General features: G+C 51.3%; 1 protein-coding gene across 2 annotated transcripts in view; it reads left to right on the forward strand.

Moving 5' to 3' along the window:
• The first annotated feature begins 7282 nt into the window (after positions 1–7282).
• COL5A1 (collagen type V alpha 1 chain) overlaps positions 7283–21886 on the forward strand; it is a 131794-nt gene continuing 117190 nt past the window's right edge. Inside the window, exon 1 of one of the 2 annotated variants that reach the window (XM_061352391.1) lies at positions 7283–7600. In XM_061352391.1, coding sequence (XP_061208375.1) covers positions 7501–7600 — 100 coding nt within the window. In that variant the 5' untranslated portion in view covers positions 7283–7500. The remainder of the gene's footprint in view (positions 7601–21886) is intronic. The other variant, XM_061352390.1, reaches the window with a different exon arrangement.

Consider the following 21886-nt stretch of genomic DNA (forward strand, 5'->3'; position numbering starts at 1 on the left):
AGGTGGGAGGGACTGACCCAGGTGAGCAGCCACCAGGGCTGAGTCCTTGGGAAGGGGCAGGACCCAGCTGAGTCTCCCAACCCTCCTGCCAGATGTGCTGCCAAATCCCTATTGTGATCACCAGCAGTAAACCAGCCCAGACACATCTGGTCCTAATGAGGACCACATGAATCCCTGTGCCACCTTAATCTGTGCCAAATGTTCATTATGCAGATACCTATTAATGTTCAGTTGTTGTCCACGTGAACTGGGTGTCTGAGGGCTTCTCCATACATCTGCAGAGCCCTAACAGGTACAGTGCTGCTTCCTAGGGTTAAACCTCGAGGAGTGACAAAGCCTTGGCTGTGATCGCATCCTCAAGTTGTTGCAGCAAAGCCTTTTAACCCAACAAGAGCCATATAACCTCAAGTTGTCTGGTGGTGCAGTAAAGCCTTTTAACCCAACATGATCCTTATAACCTACAGGGCAAGTGGAAGTGCTGCAAGGGATTCCCCACCTATGGGGAGGGGGCTGCAGGCAGAAAACCTGTCTCTAGACCCACCTACGTAGCCTGTGCTTTCTGGAAGGGACCTTTAGTTGTACTTCAAAGATAGGAAGCAGAACAGACCATAGTCTGATACCCAAAACCCTGACGTGGTTTCTTTTGAATGCCTCAAAAAAGAACAATTAGGGATGTCCTCTCTGGCTGTGATCCTCAAAGGGATGTGGAATGCTGGTGCGGTGTTGCACACTGCTGATCTTGAAGATCCAACATGTGGCTAAAACTGCTTGGACTTCCTCAAAGGTGCCTGAGAAATGTAAAAATGAATTCCAGAAGTGCCTGAAATACGTGAGCAGGAGCTTTAGGAGGGTTTAGGATGCTGGTGGGTCTGAACTGAGCTGGGAACAACCCCAGGCCTGGACTTCAGATATAATGAAGCAGGATGCCCTGTAAGAGGTGCTCTGCAGTCTCAGCTGTAAAACCCAGTAACCATTTCAGAAGACAGTAGGTGCTGCATAAAGGCACCGGTGCTAAAGGAATCCTCCCTCAAGCAATGGTTGAGCATCTATTGCAGAAATAAGGTGTATATGTGGGTGCTCCATCCTGGGAACCCCACTGAAGACTGAGAGCAGGGCTAGCAGGTGGTGGGGTGCCCTAGGGCGGTACATCAGTGCTTGATCTGGAGGTACAAGTACTGGGTCTCTGGTTAAGCACGTTAATGAACTGACACCTTGCTCTGGCCCATGCTGTCTGGCTCTCCCCAGAGCTTCCCAACCTGGAAAACTCATCAGTGGGGAGAGAAGGGAGCAAGTTCCTGTGGGGACTTGGGGAAAGGTGCCGATGCGTCTGAGAGGTGACTGACTGGAAACACTGAACAGACAGAAGCAGAAATTAGTCATGTTAGCGACCACTCGGAGGCTGGATTGGATTCCTCGAGTGATTCATCCACAAAAACGGCTGCTTTGCCTGACATTTTCCTTCCCCTCTCTATTTAGAAAGGAGCTCAGACTCACTGAGCCTGAATTGCCTTTTGATGGCTGGGTGGTGCGCATAGCGTCCCTGTGTTCTCATCGCTTCGAAACCACTACTTCAGCAAGGGGAAAAAGACAACAAAATGAAGGGTTTGTCACTGCAGAAGCCCTTGGTGGAATGAACCTGTAATCTTGTGAAATCAAAGGGGAATCTACGGAATGTGCCATTTTTGGTACGGTTAATGCAACAAAATTGTAAATGGAAATAGCTGCCTGGCAATGGTGTACGTGGTTAATAGACACAGCTGTTAAAGAAGGGAAAATATGCTTGGTAAAGTAACCTCCAAGGCTTTAGGTTGCTCTATTCTTGTTTTTGAGAAAGGATTAGAGGATGAAAGGGCCAGAGGATGAAAGGGCATCAGCTGATGCAATCAGAATCTGGGGTGCTTTAATCAACTGTTAGACCTGAGTAGAATAATTCATAAATGATGCTCATTTGGGGTGTGCCTGGACATAGGTAGAACATGAACGTTTTTGGGTTGTTACTGCTTACAGGGATGAAAACCCACCTGTGATTTTATTGCCAACTTGTGTGTGTAAGACTGAGTAAATGATGCTCCTTGGCCTGAAAAGGAGCATCTTGATCAGCAGGCAGGAGGCCTCCTGGGATGTCTTGTACAGGCCAGCAAAGGCAGGAGAAGGCTGTAACCTCCTTGCTCAGTGGTGGGAGCAGGAGCCCTAAGGCTCATCTGTGCTGTGACCACAGTTCTTGTGCAATTCACCCAAATGTTTTCAGGATTAGTGAAAGCCATTAGTGGCAAAGATCTCTGTGGTCACACAACCCGCAGTCACACCAGGGCAGGATTGCTCCCAGCAGTCTATAGGTTTGTCCGATTGATTTGATATGACTCAAGCAATAAGATTTTCACTAGTTCCTTTGAGAACACAAACGGATCTTCCATGGCTGAGGAGATCTCAGTGTAAGGATTATTTTTCCTGACATCCCAGTTGGAATTTTGTGTTATTTAACTTCCATCCAGTAATACCCCACATGCCCTGAACCCTGCCTGTTTGATGTTGTACCCTCACGTATGCAGAGGTAGCACCATCACCATTAACAAAAAGTGGAGGTGTGTGAGAAGGAAATTGTCGTGTTCATTTGGCTCCTGCCTATCCTCATTCATCCCTGGGGAAAATGGAAAAGCCTTCCTTGGGGATAGGCTTGGAAATGAGCACCACAGTGGTCCAGATGAAAGTGTTCCTCCTGGGCACCCAAGCTCAACCCCTGAAGCCAGATGTCACTGGGTGAGTTTGGACCTGTGCATAAGCTTTGTGGTTTGGGCTCACCTTTAATCTTCAGGCATGATTATGATGAACTGGGGCTACAGAATGAGCTCTGTGGTCTGTATTCAACCAAACCTTCATTGGGGTCAGTGGGAGTTTAGTCCAAGTCACTTAAGAGCTTCTTCATTCTTGACCCTGTGAAGATCACAGGGTAAGTCACAGCTCCTTGCTAATGTGCAGCCTCGTGGTTTAACACAAAGCTTTCTGCAGCACCATGGATTATCTCCCTCAAGTCTAGACAGATTATATAGGGTTTAGCCTGGGCCATTGACCGCAGATCATAGGGCATGAGGGAATAAAAACACAGGGATGTGAAGAGGGAATGGCAGCTCCTACCAGTCTTTCAGGCTGGCAGTGGGCATGGAGAGGAATCAAATGAAAATAAGGTGATCTGAGTTCATCCTTCTCAATAGGCACCATGGTGCAGTTTGTCCTTTTGCATTTAATAGATCATATGGTTCAAACACTTACAAGGCTTGGAGTCATTAACATGAAGTGAAGGGAAGGCAACAACACTGGAAAAAGAGGAGGAGTGGAAAGTCCGTTCCCTTTATGATGCTATTTCCTTTACCAAACAAACCTCTTTGACTATGAAGCATTCAAACATACAAAAAACAAGCCCCACCTTGTGCTGGCCGCTCTTCCCACCATGGGCTTGTCCTGGTGCCACCTCATGGCAAAACTCGGATCCGAGTTTCCAGCAGAGCAGCTGGGATGGGGCTGTCCAGCTCCCGGCCATGCAGCACTGGGGCTGTTGTGTGGAGCCAGGTCTGTGAGGCCAAAGAGGTGCTGAAGCACAGGAGGGGTATTTCTACTTCTGTGTGTTGTGATTTGTGTCTCTGGGAGAAAGAACTTGAACTCTTAGTGGTGGTGTGCATGTTCCATGTTCAGGAGATACCTGATGAATCTCTTCACAGGTCCCTGCAGCCTAACTAAAGCATAGGAGTCTGCTCTGTGTGATGGCTTGCAGCATTGCAGCATCGCTGTTGATGTGCTGCCCATCACCGTGTTGTATAACTGCAGATTTGTGATGGCCTTTGCTCAAAACAGTGCTTTCAGAAAGGTTTTTAGGGCACTGGGGAAGCTGCTGCCATGCTGCAGCTCTTCAGCAGGTGGGAATAGGTCCTAATGGTCCTGGGTGATGCAGTAAACAGCACTCTGCTCGGATTAAAGACCACACAGAGTATGGAGCACTGGGACTTGAGGCTCCAGCTCTGTGCTTCCTCAGTGGGAAATAGAGATTTATCTTTCAGGTCTCTCAATCCAAGATGTCTCAACTCTAAATTCTCTTTTTTCCTTAAGCTGAATTGGAAAGTGACCATTTCCATGGCAACGGGTGTGAGGTCACAGGGCAGGATCGTGACCTCAGCGTGAGACCATTCACACAACTTGAGTTCTGGGTAGGGATGTAACTGGGTTTATGTTTGCAAGGAGTGAAGGCAGATGATGAGATCACAGAGGAGAATTGTCTTTTTGGATATGTATGCTCTTCATAGACAGCATTTGAAACAATTCCTGGGAACAGTTTTGTCTTTCCTGGTTATTTATGCAACAGTTCAGGTAGTTCTAATGCTGAGTCTGTTCCCATCAGCTGGCCATCGGGTGTAACCTGTTACCAGCAACAACTAGGGCTGCTCTTTGATTATCCCCACACTTACTGTTAAACTACAGAATAACACCCTTTGGGGGGGGTTGGCTCAAGGCTTGTGTCTGGTTTCATAGCATATAAATGATTAAAAAACCCCAAACCCTACCGAAGTATCGTAAGCTCCTTTGAAAGCTCACAAATGTCTTCTCCATCCCATAAAGAGGCAGCTGGGCTCAAGATGCATTTAGTCATGAAAATACTTCTATAAACTGCTGTTCCTTAAAGATATTTGGCCATCTGCCTCTGCTGCAATGTATTCCTTTGGCTATTCCCATGTTACCCTGCCTGGCTGCTGGAAGGGCTTGGAGTTGGCATCAACCAGGAGCTCGTGTAAACCCACTTGGAGCTCACACCACCGGATGATCTGGGCCACTCTAACCCGAGGGTTGGCTCCATGAACCTGGCGGGTGGATGCTGGAATTTTCCAGTTTACCATTACAGGCCTGTTTCCGTATTTCTCTGCTATTGTTAAGGAGGGGCCAACAGGTCTGTGCAAGCTTCGAAATCACCTGGAGAGCAACTGGGAACTCAGACCTAGCGCTCAGGAAAAGCTCCCTGGGTTGGGTTGTCAGCTGGTGCAAAGCAAAAGGTGCTTTGCATCTGATGTGGGTCCAGGTCTGGGTGCTCTGGCTTGATCCTGGAGTTAAGAGCCCTTGAAAAATGAGTGATGCTGCTCTGAGCTGCTTTTATTTCCTTGTCTGCAGTGTGTTTGATGCTCTAGGTATCCCCTTCCCCTAGCTGTGTGCCTCTGGAAGGGTGGGGAATGTCAACGCCTTGGTGACAGCGTTCAGGTGTTGGTGGGATTTTCACTTGGAGCTGGAGAAGACAAACCAGGGTTTCATTCCAAAACAATGAGCTGCTTGTATGGTCTGAGATGCCAGGCTGGGGGGAGAAGATCGAGGATCCTGGTGTTTGTGTAACCGGGGCTGAAATCAGAGCACACCTCTGTCAGTGCCTCTTAGGGTGATTGGGCATCCATATAAATACTGTGGATCATGTTATCACTTTGTCATCATAATAACAAGTGTTAGTGGGAAGAGGAGGGTTATTTGCAGTCCTCAGGGTCTGTGGTGCTTTTACCTGTCCTAGTTTCATATCCATATGCCTCATGATGATCCATATCCAGATGCTTCATGATCCATACAAATGGGGGGGAGAGAATCCCTGTGTGTCTCAGCTATGGAACACGTTCTCTGTTCCATTCCAGAGGCAGCTGTGAACCTGTGGAAGGGGCTTTTGCTGTGTGTAGTGGGATATTCCCAAGCAGGAGGGAGGTGTGATGGTGATGGATGTTGTCACTGCTGGGCTGTATCCCGTGGAGCTCTGCAGTGGTGTTTGCAGGCTTGCACGGGTATTACTTGCACTGGAAGAGCTTGCCCCAGGCTCCTGGATATGAAGTATTGCTTAATTTGTCTCACCAGCCTCTAGTCATGGAATCCCAGATGGGTTTGGGTTGGATGGGAACTTAAAGCTCATCCAGTTCCACCCCGCTGCCATGGGCAAGGACACCTTCCACTAGAGCAGGGTGCTCCAAGCCCCGTCCAACCTGTCTGGTCACAGGTTACTCATCAAAGGCAGGAGCTTGGGGGGCTTTCACTGAGGGCCGTGCCCGGGGTGCCACTGGCACGGTCCCCACTGCACACGTGGCAGCAGCCAGCACACGCTGCCTCCGGGCTCGGGGGCTTGCAGCCAACCTGCCTCTCGCCTCCCTGGTGAAAGGCTCTTTCAGCAGAGACTCTCCTGTGTGTGGCTCATCCTCTGCTGCTTCCTGTTCCACTGGGATGCTGGCGGTGGGGAGAGCATCTCCATGGGCTCAGAGGCAGAGGGGGACATTTCCTACAGCTCCTCTCCATTACGTAAGTTCTTTGCTAGGCTACAAGCTGAGTGGACTGGGAGCACCCCTTTCCCCTTGATCTGGTGGGATTCGGCCTCCTGTGCTTGTAGGTTTTGATAAGTGAGTTTGACATCAATTATCCATCTAAGTAAGTCTCATTCCAGAAGGTCAGACTTGCCCTGAGTGAACAGCTAAGGCTCAGAAGTCCCTTTTTGTGCGGAGTTCTTCAGTGAGACAGGGGTAGGACAAGTGACTCTGAACTCATACCTTGCCCTCCTTGTATGTAATAAACAGGATGACCAGTGACTGCCCAGGTTCTCACAGTGACTGAAGGTGTAGACAAGCAAAGTGGATCCCAGGGTAGGCAGAACATGAAGTTTGGGTGATGGCAATGGTTGCTTTTCACTGGGATGATGGAAGCCTTTGAGGATGCTTCTGTGCAAGGACTGGGGAGGGCTGGGATGCTCTCCTGTGGCCCAGGGCATTGGCTTATAGGTGAAATCACTGCTCTGTGACAAATCTCTGCAACCATTGAAGTCACAGGAGGTGTGACTGTCACCTGGATGTGTGCTGGCAATGATGTTCAGACCTTTAATGGCGCTAGTAAAGCAAGTACGGATACCAGCAAGAGTCTTCAAAGTGTTTTAGTTAAGGGAGAGGGTTGTGTTTGGTGATTCTTCCACCTCTGGTCTCCAGGTGGCCTGAGCTTGGTTTTACTGAGGGTCTCAGTGTTGTGTGACCTAGTCCTACAGCGAGGTCTGGGCTCTCTTTTTATGCAGTTCTGCAGCCACAGCCTCATTCTTTGCCCAAATCCTCGCCTTTTCCATGCTCCACAAGCCCCGGCAGTTGGGGGGGGGGCGTGCAGATTCCCGATGGAATTCCCAGTCGGGGGGGGGGGCCGCACCGTTCAAACTTACCGGGGGCGGGCTGGGGGCGGCTCCTGCCTCGCTGCGCCCGCTCCCGGTTGGCTGCGCTGCTCCGGGATTGACGGGCTCCGGCCTTGGGCTTAAAAGAAGGAGAAGAAGGAAAAAAAAAAGGGGTGGGGGGAGAGGAAGGAAAGTTTTCCTCGGCGGGAGCCGGAGCGGACGTGCGGAGCCCCCGCTGCCCTCGGCCCGCCCATGGCTCTATAAAGCGGCTGCTCTCGGGGGGGGCTTGTAAATAGCTGTATATTATTATTTTTATTGGTTTTCCCCCTCGAGCGGGTGCCCGGTTCCTCTGGACCATGGATACGCACACGCGGTGGAAACGGCGCAGTTGGATACGGAGGTGGTGGGTGCCCGCTGCCCTGGTGCTGCTGGGTGCCCTGTCCCTCGGCCGGGCAGGTAAGGACTATCCAAGAGCCCCCCCCATCCTCGGGACTGCGGCGTTGCGGGGTCGGGGAGGGGGGTGCTTTGTGCGGGATAAAAAACGTTTGTGTGGACCCGCTGCATTCCAGAGGAAAAAAAGAATGGAAAAAGGGAAAGAAACCCCCGAGCCTCCTTCAGCCGCCCGAGTCTCCGAATGCCGTTTGTCAGGGGGCCCGGAAAAGGGGGAGAAAACTTAAAGCAAAACTTTATTCGCCTTCTGGAGCCGGGCCGCCTGTTGCCGGGCTCGGTTTTGTGGAGCAGAAGTCAGGATGTGCCCCTGGAGCTGGAGCTCTGGCTCTGTCGCCGGCTGTACCGGCACGGAGGCAGCTGGAGACCTCTCGCCTCGCCCTGTGCCTTCTCCCTGGGGAGAAGAAACTTTCAGCGCAGGAGCGAGCAGCGCTTCCAGTTCCCTGCGCGCATCGCGGGCGCAGGAGCTCGAGTCGGGCACCCCCTGCTCCTCCCCAGCCCCTGTTTGTGGGGCTTCTCCCTAAAATCGTGGCTGTTGAGCGTGGCGAGAGGAGGCGGCGAAGTGCCAGATGTGCAACAGCCCTGGACACGCAGCCAGGAAAAACCCTGGAATGTCTTTTTTAACCCTGCGGGAGTGGGACATCCACTTCATTTCGTTCCACTGATGCTTTGGGGTCTGAGTACGTGGAGCTCTGCCTTCCCTGGTGGGCTGGGAATGCCAGGGCAGGGCAGGGGGAGAGCCGTGGGCCTGCTGGAGAAGTTGTGTGTGAGTCTGGAGCAGACAACCAGCGGTGCTGCGGGGTCTCTGCAGTTTGTGCTTCAGGGCCAGGCTCTGAAGCGGTTTGTTGGCAAAGAGGATTTTGAAACCAGAAAAGTTTAAACCAATGGAGCTCTGCGGGGTAATGAGAAACAGTGAAGGGCTGAGAGTGGAGCTCTGGGATCCATCCAGCTTCTGAGCCTCAGTTTTGTGGGCTCGGGGTGCTTTTCCCCGGGAAGCCCAGTGTTTGCAGGGTGGTTTGTGTGTTAGCAGGACGAATGCGTGTGGGATTCTCTGTATAGCAGCGGGATTGTGAACTATTGTAGTTTCTAGGTTCTTAAAATGACCTTAAGGAAGAAAAGGTGGGCGTGCGAGGAATGCTTTCATGAATGGTTTGCTCACAGAGTCTCGGCACGGTGGAAAATAAACTGCTGGTTGGGGAGCAAACCGTTTCCAAACCATCAGAAGTTGATGGTGAAGTTAACGGCGGTTGGGGCTGCAGTGAGTTTGTTGTACAGCAGAAGTATGGGGCTGCTGGAGCAGTTTGTGACCAGGATACTGGAGCAATACTTGCTGCTCTGGAGCTCCCTTCTCGCGCAGCCACCTCATCAGGCTGCTTTGTATTAGTTGAAAACGGTGTTATCACCTCTCTCAACCATTCCAAATGATATTTTCCCCTTTTCTCCTGTCCGTGCTGTTATTTGAGTGGTTTCAGAACATCCTCACCCATTCTGCCCATTGGTATAAATCCGTCAGGCAGCTTCACCATCAGCCCTGCTCCTTTTAGAAGTTACCTGGCTGCTTTGCTGAAACCTGTGGCTCCAGCTGTGAGCTGCAGGGAGCTGGTGGGAGCTGATGTTTCTGTGCAGGGCTGAGGAGCTATTGTGGGCCGATGGGCAGCTCCAAGTAGTGACTTTTGCAGGGAAAGGCTTTGAGTTTTCCTAATGAGCCTCCTAATGGGACACCAGATAATTTGGATGAGGGAGGAGTCAGGCTGGGGCTGCTGATGGCATTCACTAAGGCTCTTTATAGCTTTTTTTCCCATCTTTCCAAGTGATCTTGGGTTTGATTTCAGCTCCGATTGTTTCTGTTTCAGTTTCAGTTTAGTTGGCTTCTTTGTATGGAGAGAGGTGGACCCCCTCTGTCATCTTTCATAGGGGATCCATCAGTTGGCTGCAAAGAAAGGGGCAAGACACCTTGCAGGGAGGGTTTCCAGAGGAATAGCTATGTCCAAGGCGACATGAGCTGAGCGCCTCGGAACACTGCCCTTCCAGCTCACATTTTCCCATATTTTAGCAGATGATGTCACCAAATCTAACCCACAGACAAAGCTGGAATCTGCCTCTGCTTCCACAAATCCCCAGCAAATTGAATCAGGTTTCTGGGTGAAAATTTTTGGAAGCAGCAGTTTCCTTTAGCAGCGAAGGAAAGTGGAATCAGGATACGTGGAATGCCCTTTAAAAGAAATAAAAATGCTGGAAACTATCAAGTGTCCTGTTACCATCTGCTGCTTCTCCCCTTGGCTCTTCCCCACTCCTCCAGAATGAGGTAAAGAACAGTCTGGATCTGGGCAGTCAGAAGTGTTGAGTATTTTGCCAATCACAAATATTGGTGTTGTTTTACATAAGAAATCGGATTGTGTGAGTCTGGAATTGAGGCAGATCTGATCCCAGTGTAAAACCCGGGCTATGCTGTGAGTGCAGTGCCAGGTTGGAACTGGATGCTGTGACTTCCAAGCTCTTGCTACCGGCTGTGCGCTGTCACCACTGGGGTTGCTGCCTCTGCTCTGTAATGCTGGAGGGTAACCCAATAAACAAGACTGTCCTGGTGTTACTCCTACTGCTTGCAGACAAAGGGGATGTGCATCCTTACTTTAAATGGTGCTGTCCTTGCCCCTTAGATGCTGTTTTTGTTGGAGATGGACTTTTCAGGCTCATTCCTCTCAAAGGCTGAGTGCCGTGTCTGTGTGTGATGTTCAGACTAAGCTTTAATCCTCAAGTAGCTTCTCTTCTGCACAGACCTCCACGTGAGAATCTTTGGCACCCTCCCAGAGGCCCAGACTCTTAATGGCCTGTGGATGTCCTGTCACCCTCGGGAGCATGTACCTGGCTGATTTTCCTCTAACACTGAATATGTGATCTGGTCCTGGTGTTCTCTGTCTGTCTCTGGTGACCCCAAGTGTCCCTGTCTGTCCTGCAGCCTGGGTTCAGTGCACAGGCTCTCAGTGTGTGTTCTCACAACTGCTCTGAGTTACAGACAGACTCCTTAAGATGAGCCAAAGTGTGGCAGCAGATGCTGAGAAGCAGCAGGTGCTGTTGTGGCCTATGCCCCTCATGCGGAGGCATTTGTGCGAAGCACAGATTAATAGATGGGGTTTCGGTAATCTGAGTTTTCTCTGGACTTCAGCAATCAATCTGTGGGAGTGCTTTAATGCTTTCCAGGAACTGCTCTTCAGCCTGAGGGGTTTCCTTCTATAGAGTATACTGGTAATTCTTTTAACAGCTACTTTTTGTGCTATGCCCTGGTTCTTTGCCCTGCTCCTTGTGTTCTCCCTCTCCCCATGCTATCTGGATGCTGGGCTGAGCCCTGGTGCGGCCCTTCCTGAAGCAGGTAGAGGATGGATGTCAATCACTCCATGCAAACAGGAAAGCCTACACTTGGAAACACTGCATGGAGCAACACTGCTGTGAATGCTGCTGTGTGAGCAGAACCTGTAGGGTGATGAAGGGAAGAGGGGACAGGCCAGCTGGCCACAGGGGATAGTGTGTGTGACAAAGTGCCCAAATGAGGTGTCACGATAATGATTCATGGGTTTATTATTCATGTGTTTGTGTGGTTGCCTGTGGATACATCTGGAGAACAGTGGGACCTGGGAAGAGCAGGGAGCTGAGCACCAGGGGCAGCTGCAGAGATGGACCAGGACCTTGGTCAAGCAGATGATGCAGGCAGGGGATGCTTGGCGTCCAGGGGCTTCCAGAGGGTCCCATTTGGAACCTCTGTGACCTGATGGTTGATACTTGGCTGCAGGAAAGCAAGGACCAGTCTGTGTATGCCATGGTGGAGGTGCTCCCTCTGAATTGCAGCAGCCCCTAAGACAGGGGAAATCCCTGCTGCGCTGCAAGTATGAATTTGGCACTTCATCACATACGTACACACTCGCCCACGTGTGCTCTTGCTTCGGTTGCTCAGGAGGAGCCTGATCCTCAGGGTGCAGCTTTTGTTCTGTACATTGAAGCATTTTGCAAAGAAAGGCTTCAAATATTTGGGTTCTGGGGAAAACACGATTAAAACTCTTCAGTCCCCAGGTTTTGGTAACTGGAGGCTGCTGTTTGAATGAGGATTGTTTGGGAAATAAGCAAGGAATTCACCACAAAACACACCTCGGACTTCCTTCGTGGGGAGGAAGGCTCCCACTTCCATGCTTTTATCCAGTGCAGACCTCTCCTTGTGTGTTTAGGAAAGCCCTGACTGCTGCAGCTCTGTGACTGCTCCTGTTGAGGGTACCTTGGGAATGCTGAGGCCTTCACCAGTCACCTGCTGGAACTGGGTCAAATTTAAGACCTGCAGGGGTTGTCCCACTGTCAGTCAGTGCCAGGGGCACGTGCACGCATGGGGTATGCTGCTTGTGGAGCTCACATTGAGCTCTCCACTGCACTACCTCCATAGGTGATAGAACCCCAGCCTGGTTTGCATTGGAAAGGGCCTTAAAGCTCCTCCAGCTCCAACCCCTGCCACAGGCAGGGATCCCTTCCACTGGAGCCGCTTGCTCCAAGCCCCTGTGTCCAGCCTGGCCTTGAGCACTGCCAGGGATGGGGCATTGTCCTTCAGCTCTTTTACTGAACCCTAACCCCAGTGCTGGGTGATGCTGGTGCCATTCTGGAGGTGTTTTAGGAGACCCCAGGTGGATGCTGTGGTGTGTCGAAGGCTTTACTGTTAGCAGCTGATGTGATGGGCGCTGGGCTTGTAAGCAGTTCCTCTTAAAACAGACAGAATAAACCTTTGTGAAACAAAGAAAAAGCCAGTGAAGAAAGAGCAAAACCAGGAGAAGTGAGACATGAAAGAATGGAAAAACTTGGTTGAAACCTAATGTTATATGGAAAAACCTTCAGTTGGGAACATGGTATAATTAGCCACTGGGTTACTGTTGGCAAGTTGTGAGGTTCTTGAAATGAAGCCGAGCCCGAGTGAAGTGTCCAAGTGATGCTGTGGTTTCTCTGTGGATGTGTCTGGAAAATCTTGAGAACTAAAACAAATAAATGAAGGAGCTGCACAAAAGGCGTTTTTGAGGTTGGTCCTCAGAGTCTGGGCTCTTTCTGCCTCCAGAAGCCAAGAGGATTCTCAGCATCATCTGGAAGCTGTCACAATGGTGAGATGGAACTTCTGTAAGCTGGGACAATGGCATTCCTGTATCTGCAATGGTGGAGTTTTCCTGCAAGATTGTGTAACAAACTGGGGAGAACAAGGGTGGTTTGGGGGGTGAATGAGTGGAATGAGCTGCATCAGTGCTGCTTCCTCAGCTCTGCTGTGGACTGTCTCGCAGTCCTTTAGGCAAGTCCCCGTTTCCCATGCCCTAGGGCCTGATCCTGTTTTCCTGTATGGAACCTGCCACTGTGGTGCTGCTTTAACACAAAGTTAGTGCTGACAATACACCACCAAGATGTGCTTTCAAGCACTGAAGTTCCAGGAGTCTCTTTCCATCCCTGTGCCCCCGGTTATGTTCGTGGTTGTGGTCTTCTAAAGTACTTTTCCTCCCTGGGATGGTGTTTTCCTGCTGAGCAGCACCAGTGCCTCACCCTCCAAATCCAGAAGGTTGTTTGGATTTGGGCTTGGAATTCGGACAGGTTTCTTCCAGATGACATGATGGTGTGCAGTACAGACCACCGTGATGGCTGTGGGCTGGTGACATTCAGCTGCTCTGCTGATGTAGAAGCCATTCCAGTGTATTTTGTTGTGAGTGCTCTGCCTCAGGCTCTTTTCACCCTGCTGGGTTTGCTTTAGTGAAGTCTCCCATGGTTGATGCTGTGCTCCTTGTGGGGCTCAGGCCTGCTGCTCTGGATGCACTGGAGAAGGATGTGTCGGCAAAACCTTAGTCTTGCTGTGCTCAGGGGACAGCTTGCCATTACTCTGGATGTCACCCAAAGGGACTCCCTGTTTTCTACTTAGGGATGGGGTTGCAGGGTTGGGGAACCTCTTTTCCCCCTTAGGAAGCTGCAGCTTGCTGAAGGCCTGGATGATCTGCCAAGCTTAAATGCAGCTAAATCCTGCTGTTAGCTCGGGCTGACCCTGTGCACCATCCCTGCAGGGCCAGGCTGTGCCTGCAGCCAGGGAGATGCTCATTCTGTCAGCGCATGTAAAGTAGCAACCATACTGGCTTGGCTTTTAAGCGAACTGATTGAAGCCCTTTTCCTTCCTTGCCTTTCTGCCCTCCCCTGCTGTAGCTCAGAGCCTGGGGGAGCCTGCAGCTCTGTAAGGAGTGTATGGGGGGACCCGAGGAGAGCAGAGAGGTCATGGAGGGCTCTGGACCCGTGTCAAGTGCATCCTGAGTGGCCAGATTGAGCGTTTCACTTGCATGTCAGCCGGAGTGTCTGTTTTCTGCATGTGGATACAGAGGAGGGAGCTCATGGATCCTCACCCAGAGCCTCGCTGGCCTCTTTTGCTCTGCTGTTCCTCCCTCCACCCCCCTTTTTGTTTCCAGGACAATACTTCCTTGCAGCTGAATTCCTGGAGGTGACACTGCCAGTTCCCCAGCATCTCTGGTATTCCTGCAGCGTTTTACGTGGTGATCCTTGGTGCTGCTCCTCCAGCTGCACCCCTCAGATATGAATTACATTTGTGTGGCCTTCGAGGGGGCTCGTCCTGGACGTGCTGGAATGAGATGTCTGCTGTGTGTGCTCTTGTCTGCTGCAGGGGAGAGCTCTGGTCTGAGGGCTGCAGTTCACCAGCTGAATAATGAATGCATTGTTTGCATGCCCTTATTTCCAGCTTGCAGCATTAGGAGTGAATAGAAAGGTCAAGGAGATGAGTCACTGGGAATACAAGTGTCGTTCTGCTCAGAATAAATGGAAAAAAAGGTGCTTCCAAGCGAGGTGTTTCAGCTGGTGCCAAGCAGCTCTGTTTTAGGAGATCAGGATCAGCTCCGTTCCACTGTGCTTGGGCTGTTACAGGAGGGAATCTCAGCTGGGACCTGCTCAAGTGCTCAAGCACCAAGGGGCTGGGGCTCCTGGTGGACGCTGGGCACAGAGTGAGGGTGATGCTCTGAAGTGCTGGGCTCACTGCTGCTCTTTTCAAAGCAGGGAGTTGGAGCTTGTGGGGTTGGTAAACTCCTGTTCTCAACTGCTTTATAGAGCCAGTGGTACCCAGGAGCAGAGGCCTCCTCCAAACCAGTGTGGAGACTCCCAGTGCTCAGTCAGGCTGCTCTCCAGCACCTAGGGCAAGGGCTGGTGGTGCTGTGAAGGTGCTGTCATGGGACAGTGGCACTCTTGAAATGCTGGTGAGGAAACATGTGCCCCTTGAGCAGGGGGTGTCGGTGGGGTCCCAGCGCGGTTCCTGCCCCATCCTTCGGACAGGGTGGTTGGTTGTGGTGTGCATGGTGTGTGTGTGAGCCTGCCCATCCCTGCCCTGCCCACGGTCAGTGCCCAGCTGTGATGTCAGCTTTTTAATGTCCTGCCCCAAAGCTTCATTCAGTGACCCCTGCTGCTGGTCCAACCCCAACATCCAACACAGGGATGTGCCTCATGGGTTGCACGTGTGGAAGGGCAGTGGTGGGCTCCAGTGGGTTAGTGACAAAGGGGTGGGATGGGGACGTGGCCAGTTTTCCTTCAATAGGTACCGCTGGGGCAGTTACAGTAAAGCAGGGGTGGTGGCTGAGAGACCAGGACACACAATCCAGTTTAGAAGTTGCTAACGCTGCTTTTAATGAGGCAGAGTTTAAGCCATGGGCTCCTGTAGCTGTGGGTTTCCTTTTTCACATGGCTAAAACACCTTTCTTGGGAGTCACCAGCGTTTTGGCCAACTGCCTTTCACTGGAAGGGAAATGCCCCTGATGTGTTTGAGGGGGTGATGTGCTGGGGCAGACAACCCTGCATGCTGTGTGCCCCCTGCTTTGGTGTTGGGCAGAACTTGAGTCCTGAGAGGCAGTACCTAGAAATCCTTAAATTCTTACTTCTAGCCACGGGATTCTTCTGTTCTGAAGCCACTCCTCTGGTGTAAACCAGATTCCTCCAAAACCCAGCTAAAGCTTCAGAATCTTGCGTTATTCTCTGCCCTCAAAATACACCTTCAATACACAATCAAGCCAACTGTTTTCTTTGCCTATCCAATGAAAGATGACTTCCATAAACAGCTTCCAAGTGAGTTTGCCAGTGTAGCTTTGATCTGAAAATTCAACATAAATTCCACGTGATATCAAATGGCTGGGAACTGGGACTCACTTGCTAATGATGCAATAGCAGGATGCTGACCAAGCGCTGCAGCTCATGGGCATGGGAGGACTGTGCCTGGCTTGTGCAGCAGAGCACTGGGTCAGTGACTTGAGTGTTGGTGTTAATGGGAGTTAAAGCCTTCTGCAGGCAGGTGAGGTGGTGGTGGACGCTGTGCTGCAGGCAGGCAGGACACTGCTGCTGGCAGCATGGGACGTGTGGGAGCAGCGGAGCTGCTCTGTGTTCACTGGTGTGGGGCTGGGTGGGAGAAGCTGCTGCAGGCAGGAGCTGTGCGGGATGTACCCCAAGCACAGCGTCTGTTCCTGACTGTGGGCTGCTCGGTGTCTCCTATTGGAAAGCTGTGGATTCCTTGAAGGACAAGGACTGTTTGCCTGGAGCCCTGCGGATGCTGTTCCTGATGAGGCCGATGTTGGTTTTCCCTTGATCCCATTGGGCGTTCTGTAACAGGGAGGGCAGATCACGGAGAATCCCCTCACTGTTCCTGTGCTCCAGAAGCAACGTGAGGGTGGGAGGAGGAAGCTGCTTTCATCCGTGTCACTGCCTTTGGCACTCTCTGGCCATAGGAAAACTGCTCGGAATGTTCTCTTGCCGGGGTTTGCAGGGATGGGGAGAGGCGAGGGATCACGTCTTGTGCACGTCGGGAGAACGTCCCTCACTGCCTCTCTCAAATGCCTAAATGGAAACAGCCTGTCCTCCTGCAACTGCTGGATGCTTTCCCTGCTGACCTCAGGAGCTGGGGCTGGAGGAGGAGCAAGCGGCCCCGGCACTTGTAACAGGCTCTGGCTTGTCTTGAAGCTCCAGTCCCCGTTCCCTGCAGGATGCAAACCAGAAAAACAATAAGGGCCATATCTGCTCTGGAAACATCCATTTTCCCAGCGCTCTCTAATTAAAGAGCTATATCAGGAAGCAGCAGAGCCTTTATGCACTGGAGGCTATTGTCTTACAAGACTATGTATAGAAGAGGCAGCAGGCGCACTTAACCCTTCTGCCAGTGCCAGCACTTGGGATAAGTCCTCTGCAGCATTCCACCATCCCTTGCTTTTCCAGCCTTAGACCCATTCCCACAGCAGGGTCTGACTGTGGAGCAGAGCTATGGCTGGGCAGGATCAGCATTTCCTTCCTCAAGGGGAAGGCAGAGCCAAGAAGCCCTGCAGGCAGAACTACCTGAGGATGCTGGATGTGGCGCTTGGTACCCAGCCTCTGATGCCCAGGAATCCCCTAAGCAGGGACCACTCAAAGGGAAAGCCAGGCCAGGACTGTTGGTCTGACTGGTGCTTACACTGAGTTTTTCTTGGCCTAGGGCCCTGGGGCAAGGCTGTGTGTGTGGATCCTGCAGCCCTGCACTGCTGTGTCCATGTGGAACTCTGGATGCAGGGCTGGGACCCGACTTCTGTGGACCTTGGGATTTTGGGCAGTGAAGTAGCACAGAACCATTGGGCCTAAATGAATGAACAGCCATTCATCTGCTCTACCACTGCTTTGACTCGCTGCCTTCATTGCCCATAGGTCTACATTTTCTTGGCAGTTTACAGAGCGTTTTACAGACTAATTGGGATTCAGCCTAGGAAAATCCATTGTGATTTCTTGTGGCTGTGGGGAACAGGCTTGGTTAACACTGTGCTGGTTAAGATTTTCCCCATGAAATATGAACCAGAACAAAAACTGGAGCTTGTTTTGGGTATGGAAATATCCATGAAGAACTTTGGGCTCCTCATTTGAAGGTACTTAAACTTTCACCCCAGGCACTTAGAGATGCTCTGAAAGGTTCCGAGTCAGAACAGCAGTTCCCAATGCACTGCACACTGAGTGACCCAGCAGGCTCCCCTCCCTGCAGCTCCCTGCTCCAAAGCCTTGGCCAGACAAGCCGGGGCCCTCCCTGCCCTGGGAACGCTCATCCCAAATAACAAGCAGTAGTGCTGCTAAAAGGAGCAGGATTCCTGCAGCCTGGAAATAGCCGACTGCTGCCTGAGCTGGGCTGCCCAGTCTGGGGCCTGGGGCTGAGCTTTCCATGGATGAAGCTGAACCATCTGCTTTTGGGGGGGTGAAATCTGCTGCATCTTTCCTTCAGCTCATGTGGCCTCTAAGGAGCCTGGGTGGGATGTGGGGCCCCATTTACCTGCCCCTGTTGTCACGTCTGGGCTCGAGTTGATTGTTTTCCTTCTGATGGTGGTAAAGTGCCCAGCCTCCAGGTATCTTATAGGGCATTTTAGTCAATGGAAAGGCTGAAAATAGACCTGGGAGATGAGGGGGAGCTTCTGTGAAACTGAAGGGGGTTCTCTTGTGCCACAGAGGTGCTCTAAGAAACGTGTCTGGGGATCAGATCTGTTTCAACACTTCTCATTTTAGTGAGCAGTGAATGACAGCGGGAGCGTGACTGCAGGCGGGATGTCGTGCCTGTGCAATGTCAGTCAGTGCAGGATGAAGCAAGGCATGTGGAAAATTCTTCTTCTAGGAGGTAAAGCCTAGGGAGAAATCATCATGAGAGAGCTCAGGGGGTGAAATAACCTGCTCCAGACAAGCCATGGTCCGCACTGTGCCCCTGGTGATGGATGGGCAGCCTGGGAGGAAGGGACATGTGGGGCTGACCGGCCCGAGAGCATCCTCTGTGCTACCACACTCAGAAACATTCTGTCATGCATGCAAGCCTCGCAGAGCAAGCAGAGGGAGGGATGGATTGATGGATGTGGGCAGAGGATGCTCTATGAGGCAGATGGTAGGGCAGAGGCAGTTGTCACTGGAGAAACCGGTGCTTAATGAAGGGCTGGGTGTGAAAAGCAGAACCCCTTTTCCTTTGTACTGAGGGCTGCAGTGTGATGAGTCTGGATGTCTGCAGGGACAGGGGTTGAGCCCAATGGCCAGAGTCAAGGGCTGGGACAAGGAGGGCTCAGTCTGTGTACTGCAGCTCCAGCCTTGGTAGAGCTGATTGGTCCTGGTTAAACTCCTCTTTGATGCCACCAGCCTCAGCAATGCTTGAACTGGGTTTACAGCTGCTTTGAATTGGTGCAGTGGTGAATTTGACTCGTCATGTTTTGTATGAAATAATTGTGTTCCATTATCCACACATGTAGCAATGGACTTGCAACTGGAACTTCTCTGCGTGCACGTCCTGATGGATTTTGACAGGAACGGGCTGGAGGAGCCAGGGTGGCACCAGAAAAGGGCAGAGTCCTTCCCAAACTCTCATGGGTTTGAGACTTGTATGCAGTCTTTTGTGGGATGTCTGCCTTGGTGTCAAAGGGAATGTCTCCTCCCTTCTTGCACTGGAAAAGAGATCCCAGCATGTTAACAAAGGGAAGAGGAGCGTACTATAAGTGATGTCCCTGCACTTTTGTAAGGACAAAATCTGTTGTCCTGTAGCTAGGAGAAGTCTCTTGTCCTGTGGAGTAATAAACCAGGGCATGTAAAATACACCCAGGTTACTTTTAAGCTATTGTGTGTGCCCTCTTACAAAGTGCTTCATGTCTTATTTTAGTGATGAATATCAAGCATGCTCCATGTGTAAATCAATCTTCTCAAAATATCCTGATAACTCCCCTTGGCATTTCCCTTGTCTCCAGACTCCCAGATATTTTCTTACCTCACTTGGCTGCTGCCACTACTCAGCATGCCTCGTGCTCATCTATATGATGAGAGGTGCTGGGCTGCTGGACTTGTCTGCATGGATTGATGCCTTGATGTGTCATTTATCTTCTCTCCATATGTAAAAATACCAAGCATTACTTCCACTCACGAGTGGATGCACAGATGATTGGAAGTGTCAGCGTGCACTTTTCCAGATGGTGGGAGCATGTTCCTTCATTTATTTCAAATGTCAGACTCAGTGAAATGGATTACTCCCAGGCTGAGGTGATGGAGTGAGCCTTGTCTCTCTTTCACCAGCAGTGGGGAGAAGCTGCAGGCTCCATGGCAGCAGCAGCCTTCAGGAGCTGAAACACAACCACTGAACTATGGCTCCGAGTGCTGTAAAGATCTGGGTTTGCAGCTGGATGGGGAAGCTGGGGTTGGTCGAGGGAGGGAGGGAGAGATGTCTCCTGGGGGAAGAATGGCTTGAAATGGTGCGTGAAAGACTGACTTTGTCTTGGGTTTCTTCTCTGCTGTGCATGGCGCAAGTGCAGCAGACCCTGGGTAAGGTCTTGGTGTTGCCCTGCTTGTGTTTGTAGTGCAGGTGTCCAGGGGCTTGTTCTGGCATCTCCCATTGCGCTCCAGTGAGCTTTATACCTGCCCTTAATCTTCTGCCCTTGTACTCCATCTGCAGCAGGATGCTGCTGGGGTTTTGTTTGCGTAATGTCTTCAGTTCTCAGACTCTTTGGGGACAGCAGTGCTGGGAGGTGGGCAGGGTTGGATATTGGTAAAGCTCCAGGGATGAACATGGGATTTGGGTGCCTGAACCAGGGCAGTGAAGGACTGGACTTCAGCTTAGCAGCTTTTGGGATGGGGTTGGTGAGTCTTGGGACAGGCCTGGTGAATGGAAGCAGTAACAGAAAGTGTAGATCTTGGCTGATGTTTCGCTCCAGGGTCTGGGCATTGTGGCTCTGGGGAATCACTTGGTATTTCATGCAGAGCTGAGGCTTCACCAGAACTCTAACTGTGCCTGGGGTTTAAAGGGTGTTTAAATCCCACCCTGCACCTCGCTTCATGTAAAAAGAGCATGTTCTTGTAAGGGCTTTTCTAGGCAATTCCTTCTAATAGTGCTTTGCCTTTCTCGAGCACCCTTGTTCCTCTTGTCAGAGGACACCTCGCAGCAGGTACTTCAGCAGGTGGCCAGTTTGCCATTTACCTGGGAAAGAGCTGTTATCAGACAGCTTCTAACCATGCCCAGCTTGGGAATCCCCATTTTAACCCCATGGTCTCTGCACCTCTCAGCCTCTTACCTGGGCCTGACACTTCCTCTTCCTCAGTGTCTCTCCCAATGCTGTGAGCCCTCCCTTGTCTGCCAGACCCAGGAAAAGAGCCAGCCCCATCTCCTCTTGCCCTCTGTTCTTTCTCCCCTTTGTGCTAAGTACAGTAACACCCCTGAGCCACCCAGGAACCCTGTTCCCATGATCCCCATCCCTACACAAAGGGTCTCTCCCCTCCCTGTCTTCAGGGTGTTTGGGAACATGTGCCGTGACCCTTTGCTCTGTATGAAAATAGCTCCTGCCTTTCTATAGCTGTCACTTATGGTTTTGATCCTTTAATTGGACTTTATCCTGTTTGTAGCTTTCTTCCCTTTGACCCTTTGCTTTACCACAGGGGGTATGTTTAGGGGAAGTTTTCCAGCTCCCTTTTCTACCTGGGCATGCCCAGCGGTGCTGGCTCACACGAGTCCTCTCTCCTAGGATTAAGTTGGAAGGAACTTTAATTGCAAGGCTCCAAACTTTCCCGAGTGTTTCCTATCTGTGTGCTGGGAGGTTCCCCTGGGATGAGGCTGCACACTTGGAGTTGAGGTTATCTTCCCATGTGCTTTTGCCTGAAGCTGGCAGCTATGTGTGACTCCCTCAAACACTCGCATCCATGGGTATTTTAATACTGCTCTCATAAGTGAATTTGAAATCTTCTCCGTGGCATCCTCATTCATGCTGGCTGGCTGCTTTTCAGGGCTCACATCTGAACAAAGGACCTGGTAACTCCTCGTGTGCCGAGACTGGGTTCTCCTTGTGTAGGAGATGAATCTGGCCCTGCAGTGAGCGGTCCCCTCCTGTCTGGGCTCCAGCACAGTGATGCTGACTTGCACCACAGGCGGATCTGCTCTGTGGTACCCTGGTGATGTACATTAATCAAAATCTCTTTGCTGCTGCTGCTCAAAACTCCAGTCTTCGCTCAGACTTACCTAGGAGAACACTTCCTGCTGTTTTCAGTGACCATCCTGGCACAGCATCCCGCAGCCTCAGTTTCTTCTGTAGTCCCCACAGAGAGCATCCCTGCAGATCCACATTCATCCCCTGCCACGGTTACTGCCTCTTCCTCCCTCAGCCTGCAGCTCCTCAGCTGGCTCTGCTGGTACCACAATGGGGGCTGCCATGTGGGGTGGATGTGGTGCAGACTGGGAACACTTCTGAATGTGTCTTGGAGTCAGCTGCGCTCCCAGAGCATCCTTGTTCATCCCTTCACATTGTAAAG

This window comes from Neopsephotus bourkii, unplaced genomic scaffold, assembly GCF_033783945.1.
Source record: "Neopsephotus bourkii isolate Nb327-2 ecotype Australia unplaced genomic scaffold, CSIRO-AGI_Nbou_v1 NB_659, whole genome shotgun sequence".
Lineage (NCBI taxonomy): Eukaryota > Metazoa > Chordata > Aves > Psittaciformes > Psittacidae > Neopsephotus > Neopsephotus bourkii.